General features: G+C 32.8%; 1 protein-coding gene and 1 long non-coding RNA gene across 17 annotated transcripts; one reads left to right on the top strand and one right to left on the bottom strand.

Annotated features, from left to right (window-relative positions):
* Positions 1-1,396: 1,396 nt before the first annotated feature.
* On the top strand, positions 1,397-4,419 carry LOC106425228. 16 transcript variants are annotated; one of them, XR_007315495.1, is made up of 6 exons: positions 1,422-2,065; positions 2,212-2,360; positions 2,437-2,546; positions 2,657-3,035; positions 3,115-3,211; positions 3,984-4,419. It is a non-coding gene; the product is annotated as an uncharacterized LOC106425228 (long non-coding RNA). The 16 variants fall into 16 exon arrangements; XR_007315496.1 differs by having other exon boundaries at positions 1,425-2,065; positions 2,243-2,360; XR_007315499.1 differs by having other exon boundaries at positions 1,425-2,065; positions 2,209-2,312.
* A 5,319-nt stretch (positions 4,420-9,738) lies between these two features.
* LOC111198599 (pollen-specific leucine-rich repeat extensin-like protein 1) lies at positions 9,739-12,483 on the bottom strand. Its single transcript, XM_022687337.2, has one exon. It carries the CDS (start codon positions 12,426-12,428, stop codon positions 9,906-9,908), a length of 2,523 nt encoding a protein of 840 aa, XP_022543058.2. The 5' UTR covers positions 12,429-12,483; the 3' UTR covers positions 9,739-9,905.
* Positions 12,484-12,725: the final 242 nt, after the last annotated feature.

Genomic DNA, 12,725 nt, shown 5'->3' with positions numbered 1-12,725 from the left:
AAATTAAAACTTGTAGCTTCTCCGGTTCTCCCATGTGTACAACCCGATCACAATATATTACATCCGCGACGCAACGATGCATGAATCTCGTTATAACATGTTTAGTTATCAGTTCTAAAAACCATGTTTAAACTTATAAATAAAACCATGTTAAAACTTAAATTGCGCATGTAAAAATCCTAAAAACCGAAACAAAGTTTAACCTATGTAATTTATTTTAGCAAGTATTGAATTTGGCTGATATTAAATATTCGGTAGCTTAGCCATCGGTCTAAATGTTATCACTGAATGGAATTTAGTTTATCTAAAGCTTAGTTCTGACTTTTGAGAATCTATCCTTAGAATAATGTACGAGATGGAAACAAACAAAGAGTAGTATATATAATATTGTTGTACTCTTTCTACCTGGTTCGCGTGCATTTTTAGAAATAAAAAAAAGAAACTTGGATGACAAATTAAAAGTTATGAATTAGCAAAAAAGCGCTGTAAAAAATCCAAAAGTAGATTCCAATCTCGCATCGCATGCACTTCGAAAAGCATTTATTCAATTATAAGAAAGGAAAACTGCATCTTGGTTTAAGTTAGTGATACAGATTATTTTAAAGTGTGATTACGGATACAATCATACAAAAGCAAAACATTGTTCACGCTCATTAATAAATCGTTAGGAAACGTGTGTGTATAATTTGAAATAAGCTCTTGAAAAAAATTTATATGCATGTATCATGTATGCGTCTTAAAACACTTCTGTTGCGTGTGAAAACTTTCCCTCCCCAATTATTCTTTGTGACAAGGCGGGGCTTGTCGAATGGTTTAACGCTGACTTCTTGTCGAAAACCTCTCGTTAATTACTTGTGCTCACCAGCAGTCAATGCTCTGAGGCTTTGTGGGTTTAAGTTATTTATTTTGATATAGAAGTAAATTAATATGGATCACGTTCATTGACTAATTACTAGTCGATACAAAACCCGAGACACTGTTAGGAAATGTTTTGCTAATGAACATAACCGTATCGATTAATCTGGATGTTCTCAACTTCCAGCTTCTTGAAATTAGTTGTGCTTTTCGAAACAAAGAACTTGCTCCACTTGTATTCTTGCTAACAAGGCGGATTTTCTTTGCCTATAAGCTTCCGATGGCTCAATGTTGGCTTCATATGATGGGAAAAAAGAAGAACGGTATTGAGACATTTTGGACATCTTCGGGGTGGTCGAGACGAGAGAGATCCATCACGTGTAATTCGTCGGGATGGTTAGGGATTAAACTTGAATCCGGTCTATGCTCTGTTGCTTGGATGAAAGGTGGAACAAGATCTTCCCTTTAATAAAAGTAAAAAAGTTCGGGGCATGTCAAGAGAGTTCATACTAGTCCTAGAGCATCCACAATGGTGGATTTGTGGAAGGAGTCCTTAGGATTAGTTTAATAATTTTTTTTTTTTGAATAGTTAAGGACTCTAGTCAAAATAGTGTGTCCAATGGTGATCCCCAATCACTACAAAAAACTATTGTTTAGCATCATTTATTTGTATTTTTCCATTAGTTATAAATGATGTAAAATAATTTTGCATCATTTATATAAATGACTCTGAAAGTGGTGATGCAAATAATTCACATCATCTATCCTATACTAAAAGGAGGATATCAAGCCCTCTAAGCCTGTCCACGTCCGATTAGAAAATCGTCCAATCAGAGGGCTCTGTTTTGACATGTCATACAGGCTTTGGTTCACCAATCAAACACAAGTTTTATAACATGTCATTAGGTCAACACAAATTTTATTCTTCTGAATCGATTCCTTTTTTTCTCTCCAAAACGTATCGTGGACTTTTTTTTATCCTTTCCAAGAGTCCTCTCATTGATTCCTCTTCCTTTCTTCTCACCTTCTCTGCAAAACCTTTCCCGTAGCCAGGAGTCACCTTTTTTTTACTGCGGTTTCCGAAAATTTTATTCTCGAAATCGACTTTGGTGTGTTTTTCTTAGAAATCCTATTTATGGATTTATGATTCAGACAAAAAGAAACAAGAGCTACAGAAGGTGAATCACGAAAAGTTACAAAGGGATTTACGGTAAATATCTAATTGATGTTCTCTCCTCTGAACTCTCTGATGGTTTTATGGTAAAACTATTTGATTCAAAAGCACTAAGATTAGAGCGTTTTGTTTTGTTTTGTTTTGTCTCTGAACAAGAAAATAAAAATCTGATTTGTTAGCAGAAAGTCATGATTTTGTGCACTTATGATTCAGCAGAGAGAGTCAGAAGAATTGCTAATAAGGTTTAATGGGGAAAGTAAAACCTAAAAAAATGAAGGTTTTCGTAAGGATCTCTTGCACAACTTCTCTGAACCATTTGGTTGTTTCCTCTGTGTGTTTTCCTCTTCCAAAGGTTTTTGTTTTTGTTATCATACATTTTCACTTTTAATATTGGTATTATTTAGCAGGCTCAAAGTATGATAATATGAAACTGAGGATACTTCATGATAAAACCCACCAAAAAGAGAAAAGAGGAGGAACATAGCAGACATGTAAAAAATAAGACATTTGATAAAAGGTACAAATGCTTCCCTTAATTCATCACCTACAGTCAGCAAAATATATCAGGATCGCATTGCACTGTTTATCATCTTTTATTGTTCCTGCTCATGTCTTTTTTCTTTACAGGAAGATATTGCCCTTGGAGAACTGTATACTTTTAGTAAACTCTAAGTATGCTTTAAGATTTTCAGGTCTTTTAGTCTGCAAAAGATAGGATCCCTACGTTTAACCTTTTATTAACAATCTTTTGTTAAGACCCTTGATTTTTGTGGCAGCTTTCAGTATGTTTCTGGAAGTAAGCACAATTCCTCATCATTCTGATGTATTCTGGGTCCGTTGTTCCACGTCTCTAGGCTTATGTTACATAAGAAAAGACCTAAAACTCAATCTCACTGAAAAAACCTTATATCTTAACCTTTTTGGATTTGTGTGTGATCATGATTGTGTGGATTTTCCTCACAGGTTAGCACATCGGGGTACATTGCATCACATACCGTGTTATGAGGTAGGTGATCTTTTTCTTTGTTCAATACTCTTTGTGATTTTCCAGACTGGTTTCATTAATTCACCGACAACAAATGCAGGAGGAAGCTTCATGGACTGGAAGGAAGCGATGACGAGGTTTATGACTTGGTAACGGCTTTGTTTTTGAGGGGTATCAGAGGCTCATAGAAGAAACCGGTAAGAAAGGAAAATTTGAAGTAGAAGTATGTTTCTCAAATGATTACTTTGGTTTGGATTTCTATATAGTATATAGTCCCGAGAAAAAAACTACATAATCTTTTGTGGGTTTGCTGACATGTGAAAATTCTGAGTGGAGCTCAAGTTTCAGCCATACTCTTTAATTTTCTCCACTTTTATACTTCTTATATGTATGATGTATCAACATGACTTAGAGTTCACATGTTGCATGTAGTTATTATGTCAGATGATGTTTCTCGGTAGCTAAATTTTGCTGACCACTATTCAGCTTTTGGCTTAATTGATATATTGGTATATACTTTCACATAGTAATTTTTGATTTCCCTGAGCTATAAACCATAAGTATGTTGCCAGCAATCCAGGTATTCTTCCCAGATAATGGTTTCTTCACTTATTCAAATTTGTGGCAATCTGGAGTTAAAAGTTGTAGTTAAAAGGGTTAGGAACAATCTCATCCTTTTGCGCAATGTGAATTCTTCCTACGATATCTGCAAAATATAGGATCCCTATGTCATTTAATTTTAGTATTCTACTCAATTCATGAAATATCCAGATGGTATTATGCTTGAAAGGGGCCAGTACACAGTCCTCCTTCATGGGAAAAATGTGGATTCTTTCAGCTATGCATTAGAAGATAAATCAGATTGTGGTTCTGAAATGTGTGTTGGCTTTGATTACTGCATGTATATTATTACTCTTTACTGTAGACTAGGAAATATTTTTAGATATATTGATGGTTTTATTTTGGCAGTTGCTTGCGGCTGGAGGTGGAATGTCTGTGGAAGTCTTCAACAGAGGAGTGATTCCATTGGCTTACAATATCATTAAGAAGAATAAAGTCAGAGAAACTAACACTTACTTGGATGGAGTCTACCTTATTTTCACTTGCTTAACTAAAACTTGAATCCATTACTCCAATGGAGACTGCTCTTACTACTGCAATATAGTCCATAATGGCATTATCCGATTTTCTTCCTTCAAGATAAAGAAGAAGTACAACTGAAGAGACGATGAACATTGCATGTGTGTATGTGACCAAATTTAGGATTCTAGATGTTCCTTCTGAATTAAAGTAAACCTATCTTTATTTCGTATGTGTCTTTGTATCATTTGAAAAGTGCATGTTTTCTTTATATACAGAGTGTGAGAAACTGCAATGCAATTTTTATTATATCAGCTATTCAAACCCTTTCCTTTGGTATGAAAAGTAAGTCTGGATTTGATGATCGACTATATAAGTTTATACGCATACTATAAACAGATGAGGACTAATTACTTGGCATAGAAGAACATGTTGATAGCTTATCAACATTCTTGAACTTGGGGAGAGACATCTGAGAATGTATGCACATTTTATTAGGTATAACTGTATAAGCTTGACTTAATGATGGGTGGATTCTATTTGTCATGTCCCAAATTTTTTTTGTTATAGCTGGATAAGTTAGCAAAAAGGCGAAGAAATATATTTTTTTATTCCATTCCAATCGATTTAAGAGCAAGAGAAAGAGTTTATACCGCATTCATGCATCTCGGTGGAAATACCCATATAGATGCAATGATTTTTGAATTGTGACTTAGATGTTTATGTCTCTGTAAGATTCCGTGTTTCTTAGATGTTTATGTCTCTGTATGATTCAACAAAGGTGCTCGGATTGAGGTATGTTTATCCGTGACTTTTCTTTGAGTCATGAGACTTTAATTTTATTCCAAGTTATATTTCTTTCTCCGTAAGGCAGCAGCTACAATTACTAAAAAAAAAGAACAAAAGGCAGAAGCTAGGTGCCTTTTTGACATCACACCAAACCAGGAAGGGAACTCTTTTATTCATATTTGTTTTTTGATTTTCACTAGATGATTCCATCCAAAAAAGTAAATATATATACGCAACAGACTGCCCATGAGTGAATATATTACAATTGCTATCAAATAAATAAATAAATAAAATGTATAACTAAATTATAAATAAGTGGAGCTTAACAGTTTTTAGTGAAAACTCAAATACAAAAGATTTATGAACTAAAGTTTAATTAACTTTTCACTGAGTTTGCTTACCACTCTATATATTTTCTGATAGTAACAAACAAATTTTAAATTTTAATACTTACAAATTGTTGTGTGCATGGTAAAATAAGAAAAATTTAAAATGTTTACTTCTCTAAATATTATGTGTTTAAAAAAAAATAAAGCACACAATCCGCGGACACGGACCTAGTTTTGTTAATAATTGATGTAAAAATGCTAAATATTTACATCAACTATTATAAATGATGTAAAATATATATCAATTACAATAACTGATATTAATATTTATATCATTTATTAAAATGATGTTAATATCAGCATCAATCAATTAATTGATTTTAATAATTAATTATATCACTTTTGGTAATTGAATAACTAAATTCTTATCATGTTGATTTTTTAATTTTATTAATATTTATACAAAATTAATATTAAATTGATAGCAATAAATAAATAAATTAAATACTTTTATTAATTGTTAATGATTTCTTATTGCTCTTTTCATTGATGTTACAATTAAAAATAAGAAAATTACAAAAACAAGAAAACAAAAGAACACAATTAAAAAAACAGATAAACATAGTTCGCCGTAAGAGTTCTTCGATCAAGCTTCTTCTTCTTCCAATTCTCTGTATCTTTTGCTCTTGGTTGTAGGGTTTTAAGCTAATAGTTTCTTCTATAAATAAAACCATAATCATCATCACTCATATAAGAAAATACCGATTCATAGACAAAAACAATATAAAGAAAAGTTTGCATCAGATTGTCACTATTGACTAACCTTAACCAATGGTTCCTGAGGTAAAGAATAATAGACTTCACGAAGGTTCCAAGAATATTATTTCAGATCTGCAGATTCAACCTCTCTTAAACTGTGTTAAGGAATTGTGTGTGGAAGAAAAGACTACAAAAAAGATGTAAAGGATCGTTGCTTTTATTCAGTTGATTTCTTATTAGAAGGAAACGTGAACTAGTGGTGAGATAAAATAGGAGATATTGCTATATTTTTGGTAACAAACATATAGATTTTTAATGGTTTACAATTTTCTTTACAAAACAATTTAACGCAGTACTTATATAAGATTAACTATTAACATTTATTAATTAGGTCGAAAATTTAAAATATTAGTTGTAAAAAAAATAGAATAATTTCTTTCTTTTAATTAAATATGTATTCTAGTGAGTATAAATTTTTTTTTTTTAATATAGATTTTCAGATTCTTTATTTAGTCAATATATATGTTATATTTTTAATATTCAAAATATCAATTAATGTAGCTTACTTATTAAATCAATTCGAAATAATTTATCAAAGCATAAAAAATCGTTTATAAGCAGAAATGATCTACATACATATTAGTAACTAATGAAAATTATGTTAGTATCATTTTTATCATTGATGTCAAATTTGCAACATTTATTAAAATGATGTTACTTTTGGATCATTTTAATAAGTGATGTTAATATAAATTAATAAATGTATCGATCATTTAATTGATGTAAACTCATATTTTCTATCATTTTTCAAAAAGTGATGTAAACTAATAAAGATTTGCATCAATTTCATTCAATCGATGCCAAACAAGTTAATAACCGCATCATTTGTTATGACTGATGTTAAAACAGATATTTTGTATCATTTCCTAATAAGTAATTCTAAATAGTATCATTTATTTTTGTGATTCTATTTAAGTGATGTAATATGATCCTTTTTTGTAGTGAATTAGGAGTCCTTAGGAATAAAAAAATATTTTTTTTTAAAATTGAAATGTATTTATTTATTTATTGCATGATAGAAAAAAAAATAAAATAATTAAACTCAAAGATACAATCTTATATATTAAAACAGGAGTCATGACTTTTTTCATGTGTGATTTTTTTAATTTGGACTATCATTTAAAAATATCATTAAATGTATTTTATTAAGACTAATAATACATAGAATCCTTAAAATACTTTAATCATAATATCTTTTGATATCTTTTTATTTTAAATATAAGTATATTTATTTTAAAATTCTAGCAAATCTTTTTTAAAAGATTTATACAAGATCTTCATTTTCGAAATTATTTTTAAATATTTTCACTAATTTTGAAATTAGTTTGAAATATTATTATACATTAATATATTCTGTTATCGTTTATAAAATGAAAAACAAAAAAATCTATGATATTTTATCTATTATATAATCATAATCAATCATATTAAGAAAATTATTATATTGAGCTAAATATAATAAAATTGTATTAAATTTATATATTTATATATTTATATAATTTATATAATTTATATATTTTATTTTTCGTAAGTATAAAATATTTATGTTCAAAAATAAAATCTAATATGTTGGTAAGATGAGTTAACATTAGCAAACTATATAATACATGTATAAAAATTAACATATATTTCTTTAAAGTTAATAATATAAAATCTTTGTGACTACTTTAATCATAATATATCTTCATTTTAAATATAATATATATTTATATATTATATTTTAAAAATTCTAATAAATCTCTGTAAAGATATTTTAACAATAACTTAATGTATTTTAAGTTAGCGTTTATAAAATAAAAAATAAATAGTTATGTCCTATTTTATCAATTATTATACTAAAATAAATATGATAAAATTATTTTCAATTGATAAATTTATAAATTTTATTTTCATAAATATAAACTATTTATTTTTAAAATATAACTTGATGATAGAATGGCTTAAAATTAACAAACTATATAATACATGTCTAAAAATTAACATATCTTAAAATTTTGTATATACAATAATATATTATCTAAAATGAATAAGCATAAAAATATTTGTAAAAATAAATCCAGTTTTGAAAGATGGGTCATAATTTAGCATAAATTAAATACAAAATATTTTTTAAATATATTTTCTCATGAATATATTAATTTGCTTAATAACTAAATGCAAATAAATATATAATAAGAAGTGACAAATACATATGGTTTTAAACAATTGATTAATTATAACATTAAATTATAAAATTATTGTATTTGAAATAGTTATATAAATATTTAAGTATATGATTAACATTAAAAATACATACCACTTATGTTCTAAAACAATAATTTATGTATAGAAAAGTGAAAACAAACACCCGCGCGGTTGCGCGGGTCAAAATCTAGTAATTATTAATCTTCATCACCAAATTTGTTCCAAATATGCTCAATTAAATCTTTTTTCAATTGTTCATGTATACGCCTATCCCGAAGATCTTTCTGATTCTGATTGACAAATATGTTATTGAGATTTGTAGGCCTGTCGGTTTCGGTTTCCACCCGTGAACTTCTGGTGACGTTTCCTTCTTCAAATTCCGATATGTCGATTTGAGCGTATCCATTGCGTTCATTTTCGACTATCATATTGTGTAGTATGATACATGCTCGCATAATTTTTGCTATCTTTTCTTTGTCCCATGTAAGAGCCGGGTTTTTGACAATCACAAATCGAGCTTGCAATACTCCAAAAGCCCGCTCCACATCTTTTCGTGCTGGTTCTTGAACTTTAGCAAATAAGTTTGCTTTAGGACCTTGAGGAAGTGTGATAGATTGGATAAATGTTGACCATTTTGGATATATACAGATTGAAATCAAACACAAATAAACCTAAGATAACACAATCTCGTTGTAATCGATTGCAAACATTAAAAATGACAAATCAATAAGAACATGTTTCGATTCAAAAAATAATAGGTTTTGAAACCGTTAATCAATTGAAACAAAAAATAGAATTTCTAACCGTATAAGAAATAAAGAGAAGATTTGCTTCCGATTGAAACCAAAATTGTTTCGAAACCATATCTACAAAAGCAAAGAATCCAGAAATCGATTTTTCCCCAAATAGTTTTGAAACCCTAATTTCAAAACTTTTCCCAAATCGATCGAAACTACATAACCCAGCCCTTTTTAGACAACAAACAAGATGGAAACTGATCTTAATCGAGAAATCTACAACTTTAAGGCTTGGATTTACCTTGGTCAAGCCGAGGGAGAGAGATCACCGCGATGTCGCCTTTCTCTCGAGAGCTCTTTTTTTTTCTCCTTCGGTCGAGAATGATTTTCTTTTTTTTTTTACCCAAGCCAAACCCTAAACCGAGACCGACCCACTCAAGCGGTGACACGTACACAAGGACTTGATCCTTAATATCATTCTCGACGGACCAATCCTTAGTTCAATTAGGATAATTAATAATATTTTATTAAAACAAACCTAAGGATTTGCGCTAAGGATTCCTTTAACATATCCCGTTGTGGATGGTCTTACATGTCCACACGAAGAATGAAGCTAGTTATATACCACTTCTTAATTTCAGAGTTTTCAAATTTAAGATGCTTATTAATGGGATTAGTTTGGAAAGTAAACAAACAAACTTTTAGACAAAAATACAAGTAACAAAAAAAAATCTACGGTAATGGATCTATCTTACTCTATACCTTAAAAAGATAAAGTTCAAAAAAAAATGTGATGAATTTACGCTAGACATAAAGTTACATAAATGTTTACAGTTCATTTTGGAAATGTTACTTATAAAAATCATCTACTTACATATTACGGTGAACAAATTTGTGAATGTATATTTTGAAACAAATTTGATACAAAATAATATTAAAAATGGTTGGTTGGTTTAGTAACCGGGGAACATTGGTGGTGGTGGTGACGCATATTGAAATCCAATGTTTGGTGGGAGAATGAAACTATCGTTGTCATCATCTTTTTTTGATGGTGGTGCAGTTGTAACTGGTGGTTGTGTTGATGGTGATGGTGCTTCGACTTGTTCACCAGACGGTAATGGAGCTATATCTGGCTGAGAAAGTGGAGTTGGAGTCAAAGTAGGACTTGAACTGAACACTGGTGATTGATCTGATTCTGTTGGTCCCTCGACGGTCTCAGATTCTGAGGTTGGGGCCTGAACTGGTGATGAGTCTTCGTCTGTCTCCGATGAATGTGTTGGAGCATTTGCCATTGGAGATGTTGCCGGTGATATAATTGTTGTAGGTTTTGGTGGCGGTGAGAAAACTGGGGGAGGAGGAGAATAGACAGGTGATGGCGGTGGAGGGCTGTGGACTGGAGGCGGAGGAGAATGCACTGGAGGCGGTGGGGAGTGAACCGGAGGGGGTGGAGAGTGAACTGGAGGCGGTGGCGAGTGGGCTGGTGGTGGTGGTGGAGAATGGACTGGTGGAGGCGGTGAATGAACTGGTGGTGGTGGTGGAGAGTAGATTGGTGTAGGTGGTGGTGGAGAGAAAATTGGTGGTGGCGGCGGAGAGTGGACTGGTGGTGGAGGAGAGTGGACTGGCGGTGGTGGTGAATGGACTGGTGGCGGCGGAGAGTGGACCGGTGGTGGTGGTGGCGGAGAATGGACAGGCGGTGGCGGAGAGTGAACTGGCGGTGGGGGAGAGTATACTGGTGGAGGAGGAGAGTACACTGGAGGTGGTGGCGGATAAACTGGTGGTGGGGGAGAGTATGCAGGAGGTGGTGGAGGAGAATGTACTGGAGGAGGAGGTGAAAATACATGAGGTGGTGGAGACTGTGATGATGGTATTTCTTCGGTTGACGGTGGTTGAGGACGTCGCTTTTTAATAGGAGATGCTTCGTACGGATCATTTGATACTGGTGGTTTTACTGGCGGTGACCCCATTTGTGGTGTCTCTGTTTTTGGTGGTTGTTGCTTAGGAGACTCTTGCTTTGGTGACTCAGGTTTGGGGTTCGGCTGTTCTGATTTTGGTGACTCATGTTTTGGTGATTCTGGTTTAGGAGATTGCTGTTTTGGTGCGTCTGGCTTAGGTTCCTTTGGTTTAGAAGGCTCTGATGTTTTTGGTGTCTCAAGTTTTGGACTAGGTTGTTGTGGTTCGGGAGCTTCTTCTGGTTTTGGTTTAGATGGCTCTTCCAATTTTTGTGGGTTAGGTGTTGGCTTTGGTGATGGGTTAGATCCGCCACCTCCTCCACCACCACCACCAGCACACTTGTCTTTACTACAATCCACGGGACGAGTAATCACCGGCAAACATTCGTTAGCAAGCTTCTGTTTTGGTCTATTTTGTAAGCAATTATTTGTATCATCGAACTGTTTGTCTTGACTTGTTCCGGGAACACAACTTTGAGCCTCTCCATTGAAAAAGTTGTAAGAAAATGTAAAGTTAGACAATTTTGGCAATTTGCATACATCGTCTGTGACAAATCCGGTGAGCTTATTGAATGAAAAATCCATTTGTTCCACATTGGTTAAGCTTGACAAGCTCAACGGCAAACTTCCAACAAACTCATTGTTGCTCGCGTCAAATACTGTCACATTGTTCAGCGAACCGATTTCGTTTGGGAAACAACCACTCAACTTGTTCCCTATAAATACAATTTCGTTGAGGTTCTTCATATGCCCGATGGTCTTTGGAATACAACCGCTGAATTTATTATGAGCAAATGTCACGACAGAAGCAGTCGATTCCCCAATTGTCTCAGGGATGATCGACTCGAATCTATTGTTGTTCAAGAAAATAGCATCAAGATCCTTATTGAAGATATCTGCTGGAAGTTTTCCTTCAAAGTCGTTGTATCTTATGTCAAGAAACTTCAAAGATGGCCAAGAAAGAGCAACCATCGGAAATGAACCAACAAAACGGTTATTGCTCACGTCAAATTCGTACATTAATGTTAGCTTTGACAAGCTTTTTGGAATTACTCCGCAAAATCTGTTAGAATTGACGTGAAACAATGCGACATCGGTTAATAGACCTAGCTCGGGAGGCAAATACCCGGCTATATCTGCATGGTTAATATCGATTCCTGCTACAACCATAATGCTTTGGTCATCAAGCGCCGGCGCACAGAATACACCTTTATAAGAACACACGTTTTGACCGATCCAGTTAGCCGAGGTGTTAAAGGGATCAGAGTATATTGCTTTTTTCCAAGCTTGAAGGGCAATATAAGCCCTTTTAAGTCGGGTATTAGCAAACTTGAGGTTTAAATCGACTTCATATTCCATGTCATCAGAAAGGTCTTCATTTTCTGACAAAGCCAAAAGTTGACGTTTGGTGAGAAACGAAGTTTCCTCATTAGTGAGACCGGCTGCAGAATGTACAATGACGAAAATGATAAATAAGAAGAGGAGAAGGAAGCAGCCATAAGGCTTCCCCATTGTTCTTCGGGTCATGGTGGTGAAAAACCTTGGGAATGCCCTAATAGCTTGCTTAATAGATAATGTTGTGGCGACAAAGCCTTTAATGAAAGAAAGGCCAACATAAACCACCGATTTGCTTTTCTATTTTAGAAAGGAAACAAAAATAGCAAACTGTAGTAGTTAATATAGAATTCGTGGAACAGGTAAAAAAAAATATTTCTGTGTTGTGAACATAATTTCAGTTGGTGTTAGCGTTTTGGTTTCTTAAAAACGCTAAAATTAATTTTGTTATTTTTTCTTAAAACTGTTAGGCTATTTCTTTGTCAGCAT

The sequence above is a fragment of the Brassica napus genome, chromosome A1, assembly GCF_020379485.1.
Source record: "Brassica napus cultivar Da-Ae chromosome A1, Da-Ae, whole genome shotgun sequence".
Classification (NCBI taxonomy): domain Eukaryota; kingdom Viridiplantae; phylum Streptophyta; class Magnoliopsida; order Brassicales; family Brassicaceae; genus Brassica; species Brassica napus.
This window is presented reverse-complemented; position numbering and strand designations above follow the sequence as displayed.